Below are 19,620 nucleotides of genomic sequence, written 5' to 3' on the forward strand. Positions count from 1 at the left end.
TAATCTTTGATGTAGTTATTAATTATCTGGCAGACTGAGTGGTGAGAAATCTCTCACCTGAGAGATCTGAGTGACTGAGAAAGGTAACATTTTATCTGGGTTACTCCAACCTGATGATGATGGAGAAAACACTAAGCTATTAGGTATAAATGGGACATGAGATTAGAATCATAGAAACAGAGATTCACATACTGGCGTGGGTTGGAAGGATCCAAACCACCTGCCATGGGCAAGGACATCTTCCACTAGGCCAGGTTGCTGAAAGCCCCATCCAACCTGGCCTTGAACCTTCTAATGAATAAGCATCCACAGCTTCCCTGAGATACCAATTTCTGTGTCTTGCCAGCCTCATGTAAAAATTTCTTCCTCATATCCAATCCAAATCTGTCCTTTTCCAGTTTAAAACTGCTGCACACTGTCCTGACACCATAGACCTTGGTAAAAAAGTCTCTCTCTATCTTCTTTATAAACCACCTTGTTGTGGATACAAAAATGCTGCTAGCAAGGATTTTCTTGCTATTTTCTAAGTCTGTGAGAGACTTTTCTCTCTCACAGAAGAGGTAGCAGAGTTATGTAAACAACCAAACACCAGCCTTGAGAAGTCTTGTTTATGGTACAGTATAAAAATATTTTGACAATGGATGTTTTAGGATTTTAGCCAATCACCCCCAAGGGGTGGCTGATCCTTTGTCCAATTAGACTACGAAGAAAAAAGGCTATTAAAGAGTTTGTAAATAATTAAATAAATCAATCTTGCTGCACAATTCCTGCCTGCTGGATCTTCTCTCCTCCTCCCTATGGCTGCAGGACATGGTGATATACCCTAGGGCATATTTTTATTTTTAATACCTTTTATATATTGAAAGGCTGCAATAATGTGGCCCTAGACCCTTCTCTTCTCCAGGCTGAACACCCCCAGCTCTCTCAGCCTGTTTTCACAGCAGAGGCTCCATACCTCCCACCATCTTCATGGTCTTCCTCTGGACCCTCTCTGACACATCCATGTCTTCCTTGCACTGGGGACTCCAGAGCTGGCTGCAGCACTCCAGGTGGGATCTCACCAGAGCAGAGTAGAGGGGCAGAATCTCTTCCCCCACCCTGCTGGCTTGGAAAAAGAGACAGCTGAGGAATCATTTGACAGAAGGTTGTAGTATCTCAAACAAGGGGTGATGAATAAGGAATGATGGTTTATCAGTTCTCCTGGAACAAAATCTAAGGAGCAACTTTCCAAGCAGTTGGCACAAAATTGGTTCAGGAAAATATGGGCAGTATTTTTTTGTTTGTACGTTTTTATTTATGAAAAAATTTATTAATGTTTTACTATCAGATATTAAGAAGCTAAAAATTTAGTGGTTTTAGAAAGGCATTAGTTGAATCTCTTTCTCAGGAAAGCTCTGGGCTGGGATTTACCTATTGACTGGATATTGTTCCATGTTTACTATACCTGGGCTTTAAGCATCCACTGCAAATATTGGCAGAGACAGAATCCTGGGCTAGATGGAATGATTGTTTAGATCCAGTGTGTTAGTCTTCTGATCCTGTACTACAGTCTGTGCTGCAAGTAGAAGGGAGGAAAAGGGTGTCTTCAGATGCTGAAACAGCACCATGAATCCATCCTGAATCTTCAGGGAATGAAATAAACTCAAAAATGTGTGTCAACATCTTACGTAACTTTGAGTGCCACAGAAGGACAAACAGCTTAGAAGATTAAAAAGTACTCATCCCAAACCTTTGCAATGTATGTGCACACTGCGAGCAAGGAGCTGGAAATTTTTTGAAAAGAGAATAGGAAAAGCTGTCCAGTTGTTTCAGATAGCTTTACAACTACTTCTCTAGACAAACAAATCATCCTTCAAGAATGAGGACCAAATGCTTCCTTATCAACAAGCTGGAAAGAACAGAGCCAACCTAGAAAGGTTTTGACCTAAAGCTGGTTCGTGTTGTACAAGATTGCAGAGGAGTTTGGGTTCACCTGCTGAACCTCATGGTGAAACATCTGTTGTGTATTATGAGGAGTTGTTAGGGTCAGGGTTGGAGCATATGGAATCCTGGCATACACTTGAAAGGATTTATAAAGGGCCAAAAGAGGCATGAAGTCATGGTGTTACTTATTCCCCATGTAGAGAATGTGACATGTGGAGTTTCTTCTCATGGAAATTTCATCTCCATAGTGAGAGCAGAAGGAGCATGTAGGGAGTGAGGAGGAGAAGAGACAGAGTGGAGTTCTATGGGAGTAAGATGGTGTGTACAACATGCTTGTGAACATGAAACTATGCAGAGACTGCAGGATGGGTTGGTTTTGTTTTGCATTACCCAGCAGAGGCACAGGATTCTCTGAAATCCTCCAGCTGTTGTTCCTTGAGGTCTTGAAGGGCTTTCCACTGCAGGTTTCTTTTTCTAGCAAACCATTCAGCCCCATTTTCCTTCCTTACATAAGAGTCAACCCCGAAGCCAACAGAAATACAGCAGCAGACCGGTTCAGCATTGACCTTAATTAGAGCTACTGAGGTCACAATATACCTCCTACCCTACTCTCATGCAAATTCAGATAATATGTTTCTGGTTGATGAAGATTATGATAAGGGAATAATAAAGTGATTACTTCAGAGCAAGGAAAAATGCCTGCTGTTAAAACATGGGCAGAATCTTTTATGTTTGAGTATGCAGTAAGGAAAGGGTTGCAATCATCTCATAACTCGTTTTTTGACTGTATAGGAAACATTGGTGACTCATCGTGCAGATATAAGGCTGAGGGGCTGGAACTACTTAGTGAGAAGCCCTACAGAGAGGAGCATGTCATAATTGGCTCCTGAATCATCAGAATGAAGATTCCTCTCCTGCATATCTGTACCTAGCACTGGGGAAGGGAGCAGCAACTTGCCTTTGTGCAGTAACTTTGTGGCTCAAGCTAATGGTCAGGAAGTTGAAGACCTGGGACTCATGACTGCTTCTAAGTCTTGAATCACCAGGCTACAGGATTGTAAAATGCTTTTTACAGACCTCATGCAGAAGAGAATGGAAGATTCATATGATCAGCAACAGATGAAGTTTATGGAAGTTTTGATTCTGCGAGCCAGTAAGAAGTGGATTCCTCTGGCAGAGAAGAGCCGTAGATGATGAGCTCTGCTTCCAATGTGCATTACATATTTTATTTAATGATACTTAGGTGGATACTGAAGAAGGAGTCCCTAGAGCAGAAACTCATTCTGCCCTAAATGAATTGTTATAGTTGGAAAGCAAACCACTGCTCAGTTCCCCTTTCCTGACAATGGCATGTTACTCTGCAAATTCCAGGCTCCTAAAGTGATCTTCAGATGATAATATCATCTCTGTGGGATCATAACAAATGTGCTTTTATCTGTAAATCCTTTCACCAAAATCAGCCTCTGCAAATGCCCAGTGAAGTGCAGAGGAACAGAAGGAACAGAGTGCTCTTAGAGTACTTATCACATCTCAGAATACTGATCACAATGCAAATGGGCTTTATCCAAAAGCCATTGAGTTGAATAAAACTTCTCCCACTCATTATTCTTCTTGATTATTAAACCCCAGCAATTCAAGGCCCAGTAAAGTGATGCATATCTAAGATATGAACTCAGATACAATATTTGCATATGAATTTGAACATCTCCTTTTGGGACATGCTTCAATAGAGCACAATTATACAGCCTGGAAGAAATTGTTGTGCCACTCATAAAAGGCCAAAGAAGAGACTAACAAAAAAATACATTGATTACAAAAGGCCTAAATTGAAAATCCCTCAAAGTGTTCATCAGTATTCTCTCCTGGAGGCTGCAACTGCCTGCCTTCTGCTGTCAAGAGCACCAAGCTCAATTTGCACACCTTTCAGATTTAAAATGGTATTTACAAGGGTTAAATTCTCAAAAACCCAAATAATTTCACTATAATTTCTGAATCAGCACAGTCCCATTAACCCAGCAGGAGGAATCGGGTGGCACAGACACAGAACTCATTTTCTCTGTCAAATAATACAGCTGAGTCAGGAGAAAATGTCCTACCTCACATATGGCACAGCTGAACCTATAGAATTTTTTGAGACCTGAGCAAATGAGGTGATAGTAATTTTATTGTAAACACAATATTTTTAACATATGAAAGGAAATATTTATAGGAAGAAATAATATGTTTATTAATACAGATTTTATATTTGAAGAAAAAAAAAGTGTTTTGGAAATCAAGTCCACCTTCAGGTCTGAAGCCAAAGCCTTTTCACTGATTACAGAGTAGCAGTTCTGAACAAATGCTCTTATCTTGCACCACCTTCTTTACAGCAAAACTGGGGGGAAAAGTCTCCTCTTTCTCAACACTCATTATTTAGGGAAAAACAAACCAAACTAAGAATCAATTACATGTTAGGATGAAGTATATAGTGTATAAATGGTCAATGAACTTAAAAGAAAATCATATAGTACTTTAACACTTAGAAATAGAAAAAAACAAGCAGATACAGGCTTGTGCACTTTCCCAGCATCTCTTACCTGCCATTTTGTGTTATCTGCCCCACTCCCTCTCACTGAACCTTAGGAGCCCTTGAGTTTTCTTTCAGTAACGTTTCTTCTTCCAAATGGTTCTCTACAACTTGCTTTATGTATCCCAGTAATGTTTCCTTCTTACCCTTTGAATCCACTGTGATATACTGCACATTAACATTAAGAAAGTTTTCCTGGATTTCAACAATTTTTTTTTCTCATTTTTTATTTATGCTTCTGTAACTGTCTGGGGTTTTTTCACCTTAGACAATACCTATTTCATGCCATAGTGGAAAGGCAGCGATATAAAAGTTCCTTGATGACTTTTAGAGCTTTTTTACAAATACACAAAAGTTCAACAAAATTGCTTTTAAGAATATAACTTTTCTTTCCAAGATTTCCAAGCTTGTCATCTTCTGATAGCCTTTCAAATGTTAAGTCTGCATTTCCTGCCATGAGTTTTGCCAAACAATCTGATATAATGGCAAGATGATTGTGATGGGTCACAGGATCATGAGGAGGATAAACTGTTCATCATGGATAAGCCAAAAAGTTTGAAAAACACTAAAGAGCAATATTTGTGTTGTCTTTCATGCCAAATCTGTGAAGGCCACCGAGAATGAGATTGAGCTACTTCAAGTTTTTCAACACATTGGACTGGAAGCTTGAAAATGGAACTGGTGTTTATTTGTTCCTAGGTTTGAAGGTTCCTTTTCACCAGATAATTGCAACCTCTTTCAGTTACCTGTCTCTTTGATATTCATTAATATTTACCCATTTAACAGACTTCTTTGATCCTCAAAGACTGCTGCCAGGAAAAGTAATCATCTGATTTCAGGTTTTTGAAAAGCTGAATGGCCTGTATTTTTTTCCTCTTCCATACATCCTTTTCCTTGCCAGTGATGGATTCATCATCACATATAGGCTTCCCAAGTGTTGTCTCACCGTCAGAAAGTTTCTTGACTTGGTGGTCTTCCTGACTATTGTCCATCTTCATGCTGGATTTTAGGCTCTGGAAGCAATAGTCACCAACCTGGCAGAGGAAAACTGGCTCAGTGCTGTCAGGGTTTAACACCACCAAGTTACCCTCTGACAAAGGCTGCTTTCTAGGAATACCATTTTCCTTCTGTAAGACAGGCAGAGGAATCTCTGTGGGGTTTGATTGTTCATGGAGACCTTCAGGCACAGTAAGATAGTCACCAAACACATCCATGTGCAATTCAGGAGACGAGGTTGGTGCTTGGACTGAAACTGGGATTGTGACACCATTTTTCTCAGGAGAAAACTCATGGCAAGAGTGGTCGCTGGCAGGCTGGGGCTCCTGTGAGCCACAAGGTGATTCCCCAGCTGCGACAAGTGAAGGATGGGTGGAGGTGATGGCTGAGGGCAGTAATGGGCTGTCCGTGGCCATGTACTCCAAGGGGCACTGTTGAGGAGACGTGGTACAGCTGAGAGCCTTTGGAGAGCTCTGCTCTTCTGTTCCCTGGTTGGTCCCTTCCCCACAGGCTGGTGAGACCCACGAGAGTTCTTCCTTGTCATCAAGGTGCTGCATCGTTTCCTTCTGATCTGGGAGCAAGTCCTTTGGAGGAGCTGCTCCTGGCTGTTCTTGCCTCTGTGGGGCCTGGGGAGAGTCTTCCCTTGGGAGTGTCACATACTGAAGGGAAACTGATTTCTTACTGAGCCCCACGGGGTCCATTTTCAGGGTCTCATGTATATCAGGGTGAGAGGACACCACTGGGCTGTACAAGTATGGACCATTGAAATCAAAGCAAGGGATTGCTGTGTGGGAAGCAATACTTGCATCAGCACTGTTTCTCCTAGAAATGGGAAAGGAATGACCAGCATTCTGACTTGAGCAGACAACTGGGGCATGCTCTGACTCATTTAAAGCTTGGTATGAGTTCTGTAGGTCCAGTGTAACAGGGGAAACATCTGTCTTTTGAGTCTGCTCTTCAAGGCACTCTGCCAAAGTCTTCGCCTGCCTGAATGTGGGAAAGTTAAAAGTTGCTCATGAGAGAGATTATTGTGGTAAACAAGAAATATAAACCAATTTTAGTTGAAAACACACATAGCTACACACAGGCTTAGAAAAAATTTTCTTGCAGATGCAGTTACCCATTTAGCAAAAAATTGAATCTCCTCCTCAAAAGAAACTTGTATGGGATTTTTAGTGACAGAACATTTGATTATGTCCTGCCATGACACAGTGAGGTCTTAGAGACCATCCACAGTGTCACTATTATGTGCTGTTCACTTACCTGTCCACGACTTGAAGGAAGCTAGGCTGCTCCATCTTCTCTGAAAAGTTGTATTTGTTGAAGTCCAGCTGGTTGCTTGTTGGCCAACTTCCCAAGTGTCCTTTCTGAAAATGAAAAAGCAGACATGACCAAAGAGCAGTATCCCACTGGCAGTAGAATCAAGAACTGTACGTTCCTCGTGGACAAAGAAAACAAATAGGAGAGCCTATAGCACCCAGTGACAGGGATACAACTTCACTAATACAACTCAAAGGTGTGTTCAGCTCTTCAGAAGATGGTTTGTTCAAACCCGTATTGCCTTACCACTGACCTAAACAAGTACTCAGTGAGCCAACTAGGAAAGATGCCCTCCTAAACTTGTTATTTGTGAATAGAGGACTTGAGGGATTTGATAGTAGGTGGTTTTCTTGGCCACAGTGATCATGAAATGATTGAGTTTAAAATTTTCAGAGTAATGGGAAGAAAGAAAAAGGAACAGTAGGACTGCTACTCTGGATTTCAAGAGAGCAAACTTCAAGCTGTTCAGGGAGCTACTTGGCAGTATCCCCTAGGAACCTGCTTTTGAGAGTTGGTGAGTCCACAAGTGCTGGGCAGGTTTTAAGAACCCCCTTTAAAAGCACAGGAGCAGGAAATTTTAGAGTACTGAAAATTTTTCTACTTTGATTTTAAATCACAGTTGTGCTGACAAGCACAGCACAAAGAGGTCTGCTAAATATAAGAGCACTGTTACATTGAGTAGGACCAGAATTTCTCCTAAAAACAAGCAATAGATAAATGAAGATATCTGTTCGTTGTGGACTAGAAAACAAGAAGAGCTCTTATGATTATTGGAAGTCCTGAAAAAGAGAGAAATAATGAACCCTTCAAGATACAGTTCCCTCTTACCCCCAGGTAGCTCTGGATCAGGAGACTCTTGCTGGGGTTTGGAATCTTTTCCTCCCACATTTTCTTCTTCCTGCAACAAGAACACAGTTTTCAAGAGTTGCTTCTCAACATGACTGCCACCAGAAAAGGCTGCACCCCATACAGCGTGCTGCTCAGCACAGCAAGGCACAACCGAGGCACTGGCACAGCACCACCCAACCCTCTCCCTTGCATAGCCATGCACAAGGCTGCCCACCAAGGCCCATCTCCACACAAACCTCTCTCCTGGGGGACAAGAAGTGCCTCAGACTTTATGCCACCCACACGGGCTGCTAAGCCTCCTTGTTGCAACACAAGCCTACCTGAGGAAATACTTAAAGCTGCAATAAGCAGCTATCAGCAAAGAGATGATGACAGCTGGGAGGATCACTGGGAGAACCACAGGTGACAGAACTGAAACAGAGAAAAGAGAAAAAGCTGGATACCTGTAGAGTGGCTGTTTCCTGCAACAGGTTTTGCACTCTGGTCACTATTCATCAGAAGAGATCAGGGAATGTGATATGTGGAGGGGCAGGATCTTAAGGCCTTCGAACTGTTGGGATATCCTCCAAAGTGGGACAGGTCAAACATGACCTGAACAGTGTACTGACCAAAGGAGTTCATTGTTTCCTTTACTGATTCACTTCTTAAGCTTTTACTGACATCAGAATTAAACAATTTAAGCTAATAAAAAGATGGTTATGAACCTTACTCCACCATGAACAATAAGCGTGCCTTCAGACATCTTAAGTCTGCCTGACTCTGTACATTTCTGAGGAAATGGGGTCTCTGAGATTTTCTAAGAGCTGCTAACCTGATAACAGCCACAACAGCACACTAATTTCTTCCTGAATACACACATAAAAATTTGCCCATGGTATAACCACTACAACCTTTCTCAGGACAAACCACGTAAGATCATATTAATTTGGGCAAAAGATTGTATGATGGCAGATATTCTGCCTCTAAGTCCAGAAACAGCAAAAACATGTAAAGATTTTATCTCCAGCAGACTCCACTGTGTGTTTTACACAATCTTATAGTCACTCTGCAAATATAAAAAGCTGATGGCTTATGTTCTATCTTCTTAAAGTATCAGGCTCTCTAATCACTGACAGCAGAATGGACTACTGGAATCAGAAAACAAAGATAATCATTTGGGCAGAATGTCTTTGATTCTTTCTCCATGTGGAAAACTCTATGGTTAGCTGTACTCACCTTATGAAGGCAAGTAGGAAAGAAGCTTAAGAGGTCACTCGCCTCCTTCCGTAGCATTGTTGCTGTACTGCAAGGATGCAGGCAGGGCAGCCCCTTTGGTAAGTGACTCCAACTAGACCATGGCTGCATCTCACTCCAACCCCATCAGAGAGAATGTTTTATACTAAAGAGCCATTCCAGCCATTAACAGTCCACCAAAACCTGACAGAAGCAGCTGCATGAAAATTACCATTCTCAGTCTTCCAGGTGAACTCCTCACTCCATTCGCTCCAAGGTCCCTCATATTCCGGAGGTGTATTCACCCTTGCACGCATTTTCCCCCTATACTCTGTAGATGCTGCCAGCATCTGCAGGGTGAAGATGAAGGGAGGTTCATCATTGCTGATATTTAACTCCTGGAGAGTCTGGGAAGAGGGGATGAACACCAGTGACAGAGGTGAGAAGAACTGCCTTTCCATTTGACCAGCAGAGAAATATTCAGGACTCTTGCACTTTGTAAGTTACCTTTTCATATCGGTTGTTTTCCCAGTACTTGACTTGGTATCTCTGTCTTATGAAGCTGTAATTCAATTTGTGTTTTATCCACCTTAGTTCATACTCTTGGTTCTCTGTTGCTGTTACTGACACATTTGCAGGCGGCAGCACCTGAACTGGAACACACTGAATGAATGTCTCAGGGCACTTACCAACCTACCGGTCCAGTTCTCTATTTCCACATTGTGAATCATTTCCAGGGACTGAAAACAAAGTTGGTTTGTGCAATGTAAAATGGCTCAGCTTTTTGACATTTCTTAACTCTCCACATCTTCCTTTTGTAGTCAAATACAATAAACCAGTAGACCACTAAATAACAGAAAATCCATACCCGTGAATACTGACAGCACTCCTTGTGTACAGAAAAACAGCAAAGCAGTAGTTGAAATATCTGTGCTGGTCCACCACATTTCCAGAAATTTTCAGCTCTCTTGGAGCTACCTCCTGGTATTTTCACCCACTGCAGGAGCTGTCCTAGTTTTAGAGTTTGAAAAGTCACCCAAATACCTTCAGAGACATGCAGGCAGAGATGACCCATATGGTGCACCTCACTGGGCAAAGGATTCCTACCTCATCTAGTGTTCCAGGGGCCACTGTACAAATCCACAAGAGCTCACTGGCTTCTTGAGAAATCACATAGTGACACACTCCTACTCCCCACAAACACCTCTCACCACAGTTCCCTGTCACCTGGGACACTCATGAATGTGAATCACAGAGAAGTCAGCAGGGTGGCAAATGCTCACTGAGAAGCTCCGGGTCACAACCTGAATTTCTGCACAACAGTTTCCATCACTGTCACCTTCCTCAGAGTAACAAGGTACTCCGCACCTACATCCCAGAGCTCTGGCCTGATACAGTTCCTTTCTTCATCAGTGATTGTTTCTTCCATTTCCCACTTACTTTTCCTCATCACCACTGTCCTCTGCCCCTCTTGCTCAAACAGGCATCTCTCCAAGAAGCAAGAAGGAGAAGCAAGAAACAACACAGAAACTCACTGTTTTTGTAGGCTTCAATCAGCTTCTCCTCCGTCTTGGCCCGGACAGACACATGGTACTGGCTCTGGCTGTTGGAATTACTAACAGGGATCTCACAGCTCTGGACCACATATGGGGTGTGGGGCAAAGTCTTCTCATGCACAGGAGAGCACTCCTCTTCTCTGAGGGGATAAAAGAGGATGAATGAAATCAGGGGAATGGGACAGGCAGAAGCCCCATGAGAGAGGCACAGACATGCTGCCGTGGGCAGAGCGCGTACTCTGATGCTGGGGTGGCCCTGAAGAACAAGCTGAAGAGGACAGAGGTGGTGATCACTTTCTTCACTTCCCAGCTGCATGTCAGACGATCTCCACCATTGAAGAGGCAGCGAAGGTTCCTGGGCTGAAGGCCACCTTCAGACAACACAAGTGCGAGGTAAGTGACAGGAAAGTTCTGTCTTCTCAGCTTCCAACCCTGCATGGCCCCACTCCATCCCACACTACCTTCAGGGGTCTTCCATGACACCTCTGTGCTCCACTCGCTGTACTGCCCAGAGAAGCCACTGGCCTGCCCTGGTCTGGCTCGCACACGGGCAACGTAGCTGCTCCCTGGGACAAGGTCCTCACGGCTGAGACTGCAATGTGTGGTGTTGGAGAGCAAGAGCAAGGCAGCTTCCTGTTGTTGGGAGAGAGTGGGGAGAGGAAGGGACGGAGGAAATTGGGGAGTCAGGGAATGGAGAGGTGGAAGGAAGACAGGGAAAGAGTGAGAGGAGTTGACTGCCAGGCTGCATCTCCAACAGTCCCACGTGTGTGATGGTCCGTGCACAGGCTGCCATGTGGTGTTTCCTCATTCCCACACAAGAGGGGCTGAAGCAGCACAGTGCAGGAAGGGTGGGGCATGGCCATTGTCAGGCACAATCTCTCCCCGCAGCAAGTAGCAAACTCCTGCAGCTTGCAAAGTCCAGACTGTCTTCAGCTCCAGCTACACAAGTTCATAGCACTGCTCAGTGCAGAATTATGTGGGAATCGGGCCAAGACACTTCCCTTAAAATCTAAAGATCAGGCTGACAGGTACAGAGCAGAAACATATGCAGATCTAGGGGAACGATAGGGCAGAGGATATGGACTCCTAAAAACTTAGAAAAAAACCAATATCCATAAAAAAGAAAAACCCAAAACATATCTGTCTCAAAGGGGGAGCAACTTCAAATGTATTTTGCTGTTTTCCCCACATGAACCCACAGCATCCTGTTAGAACGTGATTTAATTCAGTTTAAGAGGGATTCAGGGCAAAATCAACTCCAACTTGAATCCAAGTACAGTGGTTGGGGGTTTGTTTGAGTGGAGAAGAAATCTTTGCATTCAGTTCAGCATTCAGTTCAAGACAAATGGTATTTCACTGGGCAAGTCACTTGCAAACAGAAGGAGAGCCCCTTCTACCTGACCCAAAACAACACTTGTTGTATCGCCTCACAGTCCCCGAGAATGGAAAGACCACAGACTTTCAACTGCCCAAAATGGTGCAGCCCAAACCAGGACAGCTCAGCTCTGCTCTTACCTCCCAGGACTCCCACTCCCGCTTGTAAGTGACTTCAAACTCCAGTGCATTGCCCAACCCTTGGCTTCCATTGGCTGTTCTCCAGGTCAGCAAGAAGTCTCCTGATGTCATCAAGGTGACTGAGAGGTTTTGAGGTGGGAGGGGCTGAACTGGAAGGTGAAGGTACAACATGTGAGAGGAGATAATGCAGAAAGGACACAAAGAGGGGAAGAAAACATCTAGGTAAGCTTCCCCATTTCCAGAGTATCTTATCCCTGACACATCAAGTACCTCCTGCTTGACCAGCTCCTGAGATGATACCAGGTCCAGCTGCTCCCAGAAACTTGCCTTCTCCTCTCCCTGCCCAACCCTCTCAATGTGGAACTCTTTGGTAGTTTTCACAATGGAAGTGCAATTCAATTCCAGCTGAACAGCAAATACACTCCCAAAAATCCTCAGAATTCATTGAAAAATGAGAATTTGGTATTTAAGCCTTACCATTTTGGAAAAGATCAACATCCAGTTTCGCTTGAAGCACCTTGTTAGGTCTGAAGCCATACCAATGATCTACCCCTATTCCAAAATGTTCTGTAGTGTTGCGGCAGACCCAGTGCACATACACGTCTGGAGCTTCATGTAAGTCATTCTCTGTCTGGCGTTTGCAAAACATGTCCTTGTCCTCCCTGTGTGCAAAAAAAGTGGTCTGATCTGAAGACCTGTAGGTAGTGCAAAATTAAACACTTGAAAGCAATTTCATCCCATCCTGCTGTTATAATTGACTAAGGCACTTATATCCCCTTCTCCCTGTACCTATTAGTCCTGGTTTGTGTCAGTTAGTATGAGAAATATTTTTAACACTGGAATTTTGCCTCCCCATTTCGAAGCCGTGCAGCAGAATGTTATGGTACCAGTTCATTTTTGTTACTTTTTAGGCTAGCTCTATATAATCTCATATTTTTAGATGAGAAATAATATAATGAAAATTAACGTCATGTAAATACACCTTTTATTCAGAGTGAAAGGCAGTAAAGATCCTAAGCTGCTTGAAGACTTTCATTTTGCAGTACCAGAAAAACACTCAGAAAAAGATTCTCAACCAAAATGTACTTCTGTGTCCTTAGTAGTTCTGTTCTGCCAAGGGACCTTGAGTATTCATTAAAGATTTCATCCACAATGTTAATCATCCTTTCAGATGGCCTTTCTCCAGGCCAAGTAGCATCATGAAAATTAGAAACTATTTTTTAAACTAGGCAGGAGAGGATAATCTTTGTGTGGTTGCAGTAGCCTTAGCTGCTGGAGAGATGCATTGCTTCTTTATGTACCCTCTGGAATTTTGTTTGTGCTTATGGCCTCATGCCCAGTATATTATCTTGTTCCAGCTCAGATGAGAAATATTAAGTTGTGAATATTTAAGGCCAAATACTCTCTTCCAGGATAGGATGGAGTCTTCTAGCCAACTATATGTCAGCAAGCATTATTCAGCACTACTGCTATTTTTGTAAGTTGGGTATCAGCAAGGAAGCCAGGGATATTGCTGAAGTATGGATTGGACACTGCAGTGTGTGTGTACCCTCAAGCAAAAGAGTCAGCCCAAGGGGTGTGAAGCCGTGAGGTTACTTCTATCTACTCACCAGCATTACCTTACAGTTTGGGATTTAGTCAACTATTCTTCACCCATGAGCTGATCCTGTTTAAATGTTGGCCATTTTGATTTCAGCTGTGTGACTGTCCATGCTTAATACCTGCTTGTCTGATTAGTTCACCTCAGTTAAGTTTCATGATCCACACACTTCATCATGTAACAATGTTCCAGAGAATCATCCAAAGGTCCAAGTAACTTTATATCATCTTTCCCCAGAAGTATTTAACTTCAAGGTCCTGCTCCAAAGTCCTTCCACTGTTTTCATCTGCTTTTAGGTCTCTTAATTCCCTCTTGTTTGCAATAAAATCAAGAGTTCTTCCTCTTTCCTTTTCTTCCTGTATCCCTAGACTCTAAATAATTTTCTTCTCAACTATCTATCTTTGCCTTCCTCTGTCCCTTAACTATTCCTCCATTTCTGTCCTTCCTTATCTTCCCCATTGATCCAGTCTGGTGATTTGGTTTCCTTTTCAAAAGGAAACAGATGTAACAGAGAGATACTGTCATAAACACACCGGTATCTCTGGGAGGAAAACTGATGGCACAGATAGAGAACTTACCAGTCCTCTCTACCTAATAAATATACGGTCTATACATATCTCTCAAAAGTTATCAAAACCACACTCTCAGTGATGCTCCTAAATGGGCAAAATGACAGGAGGAATGTCTCCTCCCTTTAGGGTTTACAAACGGTACTTACACTTGTTCTGACACTTCCTTCTCCCCTAATGCTGTTTATTAACATCCTATATGCCCCATCTTATTTCATATCTATGATCCTACAACAAAATTACAGAAAATAATTGTAAAGGTGATAAAAAGAATTCCACTGGCATAGCCCATTCATTTCTCTCTTCCTGGATGAGGCCTCAGAAGCAGGCACAACTTTTGCTTCAGTCAGAAAAAGAGGTGGATGTGCTTTCTGAAAACCTGACTGCTGGTCCCCAGGATTCCAAGTAATGGCCAATTTCCCTTTGTACTTTTATCTAGCTCAGCACATTTCAGGTACTTACATTATAATATTATCCCTTTGGTAAAGAACCATAGCAACAAGGTCATGAGCCTCTGAATGCTCCATCCATGTGCAGGTCACCTTTGAGTTGTAATCATTGTAGCAGTTCAAGCTTTTCATTGGGATACTCTCTGGGAAAGGAATTCAGGCAAAAAAGATGCAGTGATTAAAAATATAAATGGTGAGAGATAGCAGGAGGTACAGAATGGGTAAGGCACTGATAACAGTACTCTCCTCCTGGCACCAGAAAATGGAATAGAATAGAATAGAATAGAATAGAATAGACTCATAGAATTGTTTGGGTTGGAAGGGACCTTAAAGATCATGTGGTTCCAAGCCTCCTGCCATGGGCAGGGACACCTTCCACTGCACCACTTTGCTCAGAGCCCCATCCAGTGTGGCCCTGAATATCTCCAGGCATGACTCAGTGAAAATATGTGCAGAGTTGTGACCATTCTGCACATCTCCACGAGTGTCCATACCAAGGTACAACTAACAACAATTAAGTGAACTCTTTGTGCGTGCAAGGCATACAGTTCTAGCCAAGGTATCACTTTTCAAACACTGAATATTTCCAAGGATTAGTAGATACCATGACCAGCAGACATATGGTGATCATCTCATCCTTGCGTGTTGGTGTGTGGACTGCTTTGCTATTAACTTCCTAGTAAAGTTTATAATGCTAGAAAGGTGTATTTAAAAGTGAGATGCTCTGGGAATAGTCTTGTTATGACTCAGAAGAATGTCCAAACTAATTTGTTGGAACTAGATTTATGATCCAGAGATGGCCAGACCTCTCATCAAGGATATTTTTTGTTTTAAGTTCACAACTGTGAAGTTGAAAAATACAGACTGCCTCTGGCATATGCATTATGAAGCAAGGTGCTTTCTTATGCTTCCTTATTTTCTCTTAAGGTAATATCCACGCTGCACTATTGGGATATTGCACCTTCAGATGACAAAGATGACAGTGTGCATACGTGAGTGTGCTCTCTCAAATAATTTTTCTTGATGAGAGCTGTAATCAGCTTGTTTGAGGGGCTTTTTACAGGCCAAAACCCATCAGAACAGAATGATGCTGTCTTAGTCAGCAGGCATAAGAGGGACCTTACTTTGATCTTCTACGAAAACCAGTACAAAGTAAGTTCTGCTGTATTCCTTGCACAACCAGGAAATGGAGCATCCCACATAGAAAAGGATGGTCTGAATATAGGGCTAAGGCTCAGAATGCCAAGAACCCAGTCTGACCTACACTGTAATACCTTTTCCCTAAGAGATCTCAAAGGAAGATTTCCTGCAATTGATGCTGGGCCAGGCAGCACAACTTGTCCAGCTACTGCAGACATGAGGTATCTGCATTAGAAAAGGGGCACAGCTCCTGACAACACTCTTTTTCTGCTGTCTTTAGGATACCTACAGGCCTAGTCTTGTTGCAGATATGGTGCACTTCCTATTCCCAGCTCTGTTAAATCAAATTAGAGGGCAGGGAAGGGCAGGGCATGGAAGGGCAGGGCAGGGCAGGGAAGGGAAGGGAAGGGAGAAGGGAAGGGAGAAGGGAAGGGAGAAGGGAAGGGAGAAGGGAAGGGAGAAGGGAAGGGAGAAGGGAAGGGAGAAGGGAAGGGAGAAGGGAAGGGAGAAGGGAAGGAGAAGGGAAGGGAGAAGGGAAGGGAGAAGGGAAGGAGAAGGGAAGGGAGAAGGGAAGGGAGAAGGGAAGGAGAAGGGAAGGGAAAAGGGAAGGGAAAAGGGAAGGGAAAAGGGAAAGGGAAGGGAAGGGAAAAGGGAAGGGAAAAGGGAAAAGGGGGGAAAAGGGAAGGAAGGGGGGAAAAGGGAAGGGAAAAGGGAAGGAAGGGGGGAAAAGGGAAGGGAAGGGAAGGGAAGGGAAGGGAAGGGAAGGGAAAGGGAAAAGGGAAAAGGGAAAGGGAAGGGAAAAGGGAAAAGGGAAAAGGGAAAAGGGAAAGGGAAAAGGGAAAGGGAAAAGGGAAAAGGGAAAAGGGAAAAGGGAAAAGGGAAAAGGGAAAAGGGAAAAGGGAAAAGGGAAAAGAAAAAAGGAGAAAGAAGCTCTCGTTGCATAAGAAAGGAAACAAAAGCAATGGATATGGCAGATGGTCGCTTTATCTGTCAGCTATTCCGCAAGAAGAAAATCAGGTCATCTGGATTTTCCTGTTGGTAGCCCCACCACACTGTCTTGTGTCTGGCCACATGTCCCTACTCTTGTGCACTACCATCTGAATTATGCAGCCCTTCATTTTCCTATGTTTTATCAGGGTCTAGCCCCCCTTCCATTCACTCGTTATCCAATCAGCTTGTTAATCTCATCCATTTATACAGTATTTCACCTGTGCATACCACCAACATACAACTGATTTGTCTGCACATGCACCTGCCACATGCTGGTTTTGATCAGGATGTCTGTTCTCTTACGGCTTAGAAAACAGGAGAAGAAGGAAGAAGAAAAGCAAGCAGAAAAGGAGGAAGAGCATTAGCTGAAGGAAGGAGACAGATACAAAAAGAAAGGCAATAATGGAAGGATTAAAGAGAATATAAATTTGAATCTCACCTCGAATGGCTTGAACACGGAAGGCCAAATACAGATTCAGCAGCAGGATGAAAACCTCTTTCATGTTGATACTGTCCTTTGCATACAGGCTTGATCCTAACTCAGAATTTCAGAGTTTTCATTGCCCGCTGGCTACTCTCTTGCCCTGCTTACTGTGGAGCTGTTTGTTTTTGTTTCACAGAAAGAGAAGTAAAACTGAATAAGGGAACTTCTTTAAGATCACGTTGAAGTGACATTCAGAAAGAACTTCTCCCTAGCATTTATTGTAGGACAAAGTCCATGTCTTCTCGTTGCATGTTGCTACAACACAAGCAAAGAATGAAGTAAATGTACATTTCCAAGGAAGTGCAGGGGTTTAGTCAGCTGAGTAGCAACAAGAAAAAAATCCTAATCTGTGATGAAAAGTCATCCTTAAAATTAATTTCATTCTTTTGCTCTTTATGCTTAAAGCCTTCCAAATGAACCACAACAGTGGTTAATTTCCTTAAAAATATTATCTCAACCACATAGTTCCTAGGAGCTATAGTGGTTGAATTTCCATATTCATTCACTTTGAGAGTTTCCTTCAACATTTTCTAGGTGCCCCACAAACAAGTTGCAAATTTTAGACATAATACCAAAGAAATTTAAATTCTTGCTTTTCTTTTCTTTTCTTTTCTGGTGATTGTAGAGAGTGAGAGCAGATGGAGCAGTTCCAGAACCACGGACCACGCTGTTCAATACCGGAATTTAAATCCTTTTGGCCATCTCTCATTGCTCTCAAAATCATAATAAACACACCTACTCAAGCACATTACAGATCTGAGAGTTTTTTCTACTTTAGGAGAGCATGGAAAAACTCCTTCTAAATTTCTATTGACTTTTAGATTCCTGAATGCCACTTCCTTGCAGCAGAAATGTCTGGCTGAGTCCTTGAATAAATCATTACAGCTAAGAAATCCCTCAGTAACTCACAAGTCCTTGTATGAGAGCAGACTCTGCCATTATGCTTCCCCCAGAAAGGAAGCCATTCCCTTACCTGGATCCAGGGATGTCTGTGAGGCAGATGATTCAACCTGATGGGTGACTCTCCCTGTCCATCCTCCCTCCACAGCACCAGAATCCTCTGATGCAGAAATCAGCAAACCCACACTTGCCTAGAACTGGAGACAGAAGTATAAACCAACCACAGGATTTTTTTGGCAAGTTAGTCTTCAAAATAACTGCTACATCTTTTGTGAACCTCAAATGCCACTTTCAGAGAAGCTGACACCTCCCCTATCAAGGAAGGTCTGTGCAATTGCACAAAATGGGAAGTCTGTACTTCCTATTTTAGCCCCCAAAGCACGCATGTAGATGGGACTGTTAGGTTAACTGGGAAGGGAGGGAAAGGAAGTTTGTCATTGCCAATCTGTGTGTTAGCAATTACCAGATCATGAGACTAATGTATTTTAAGAAGAGAAAGGACTGACTGGAGCAGAAATAAGAAAGATAAAGAAAGAGCTTTCTGTTTTTCACTCCAGTGCTGTTTCTTGCTTTACTCTAGACTTAGCAGGGATCCCTCTGAGCTTTCGTTTGTACATCTATATTGGGGGAGAGTGAACTACCTTTATCTCTGCTACTCTTTATTTTGAGTAATATTTCTAAGTATTATCCATTTCAAAACCAATTAATAATAAATTATAAGTACTATAGTACATAGAAGAAACAAAAGCAAACTGGTGAGAATAGTTGATCTGAAGTTATCCTACACCCAAGGCAGCCTGGTCTTTTAATCCAACCATAAAACTTAGCCCAATAGCCTTCAAAAATAAACCCTAGGAATGTTAGGTAGCCATAAGGAAGAGACATTGCCTTCTCAGGGATAAACAGTGGGGGACTAAGATGAGTGCCCAGATACAGAATAAAACTGCCAGAGTCTGTCTGTCCTACACTGCTACTCCTCCTCTAAATCCCCATGGTACTGACCAAAACCACTGTTAGCACAGTAATTCTCTCACCAGAACTGCATCAATAAACAAGCAAAAAAAATGTATAGTGTGAATAAGGGAAACATGCAGAGCAAGACAAAGAATATGGGGAGTATCTGAGGAAACTGTGTGTCAGAAGGTGTCCATACAAAACTTGCAGACAGTTAGGGGAATATGTAACTTGGCTGGATAGGAAGAATTTCTTTTGCATTGCAGTTTAAAGGCAGAGGGGGATCATCCCGCTCTGATTTTCAAAGGCCAGTGTGTTTATGTTCTTCCAGCACCCATTATAAAAGAGGTCAGTTGTTTCCCAGCAGACATTTTCCCTCCCTTTCCTTTCTCACTGAAAATGTTCCTCCATTGTCAGAGAGATGTGCTGAGTTACTGGTTACATCACAGGATCTAGCTGTCAGTGAAAATCTTTGGATGCCACTTGCTCTGTTGAACTCCAGGAACAAGAAGCAAGGAATTCTGCACACCAGAAGCTTTGCAGGCCATACATGCTGTTAGGTTTCAAACTTACGATGCATTTTCTTATGTATCACAA

At 42.8% G+C, this 19,620-nt stretch overlaps 1 protein-coding gene across 3 annotated transcripts; it reads right to left on the bottom strand.

Annotated features, from left to right (window-relative positions):
* Positions 1-4,069: 4,069 nt before the first annotated feature.
* Positions 4,070-18,411, bottom strand: CSF2RB (colony stimulating factor 2 receptor subunit beta). 3 transcript variants are annotated; one of them, XM_019292625.2, is made up of 14 exons: positions 18,143-18,411; positions 17,125-17,284; positions 14,569-14,698; positions 12,415-12,632; positions 11,938-12,086; positions 10,884-11,055; positions 10,661-10,793; positions 10,402-10,562; positions 9,374-9,519; positions 9,099-9,273; positions 7,975-8,065; positions 7,634-7,703; positions 6,749-6,852; positions 4,070-6,472 (listed from the first exon to the last, which is right to left on the bottom strand). In XM_019292625.2, the coding sequence occupies exons 2-14, from the start codon at positions 17,186-17,188 to the stop codon at positions 5,269-5,271; spliced, it is 2,817 nt and encodes a 938-aa protein (XP_019148170.1). In that variant the 5' UTR covers positions 17,189-17,284; positions 18,143-18,411; the 3' UTR covers positions 4,070-5,268. The 3 variants fall into 3 exon arrangements, with proteins under 3 accessions (XP_019148170.1, XP_019148169.1, XP_010408835.1); XM_019292624.2 differs by having other exon boundaries at positions 17,125-17,424; XM_010410533.3 differs by having other exon boundaries at positions 12,415-12,599; positions 17,125-17,424; positions 18,143-18,410.
* Positions 18,412-19,620: the final 1,209 nt, after the last annotated feature.

The sequence above is a fragment of the Corvus cornix genome, chromosome 1A (assembly GCF_000738735.6).
Source record: "Corvus cornix cornix isolate S_Up_H32 chromosome 1A, ASM73873v5, whole genome shotgun sequence".
Lineage (NCBI taxonomy): Eukaryota > Metazoa > Chordata > Aves > Passeriformes > Corvidae > Corvus > Corvus cornix.

Bases quoted from the DNA above. Each gene is read 5' to 3' on its own strand.
- CSF2RB (XM_019292625.2), bottom strand. From the start codon at position 17,188: ATGAAAGAGGTTTTCATCCTGCTGCTGAATCTGTATTTGGCCTTCCGT. The intron at 14,699-17,124 runs GTGAGATTCAAA...TTCCTTTCCCAG, and splicing joins CCGTGTTCAAGCCATTCGAG to AGAGTATCCCAATGAAAAGC. The intron at 11,056-11,937 runs GTAAGAGCAGAG...TCCCAACAACAG, and splicing joins GGGAGTGGGAGTCCTGGGAG to GAAGCTGCCTTGCTCTTGCT.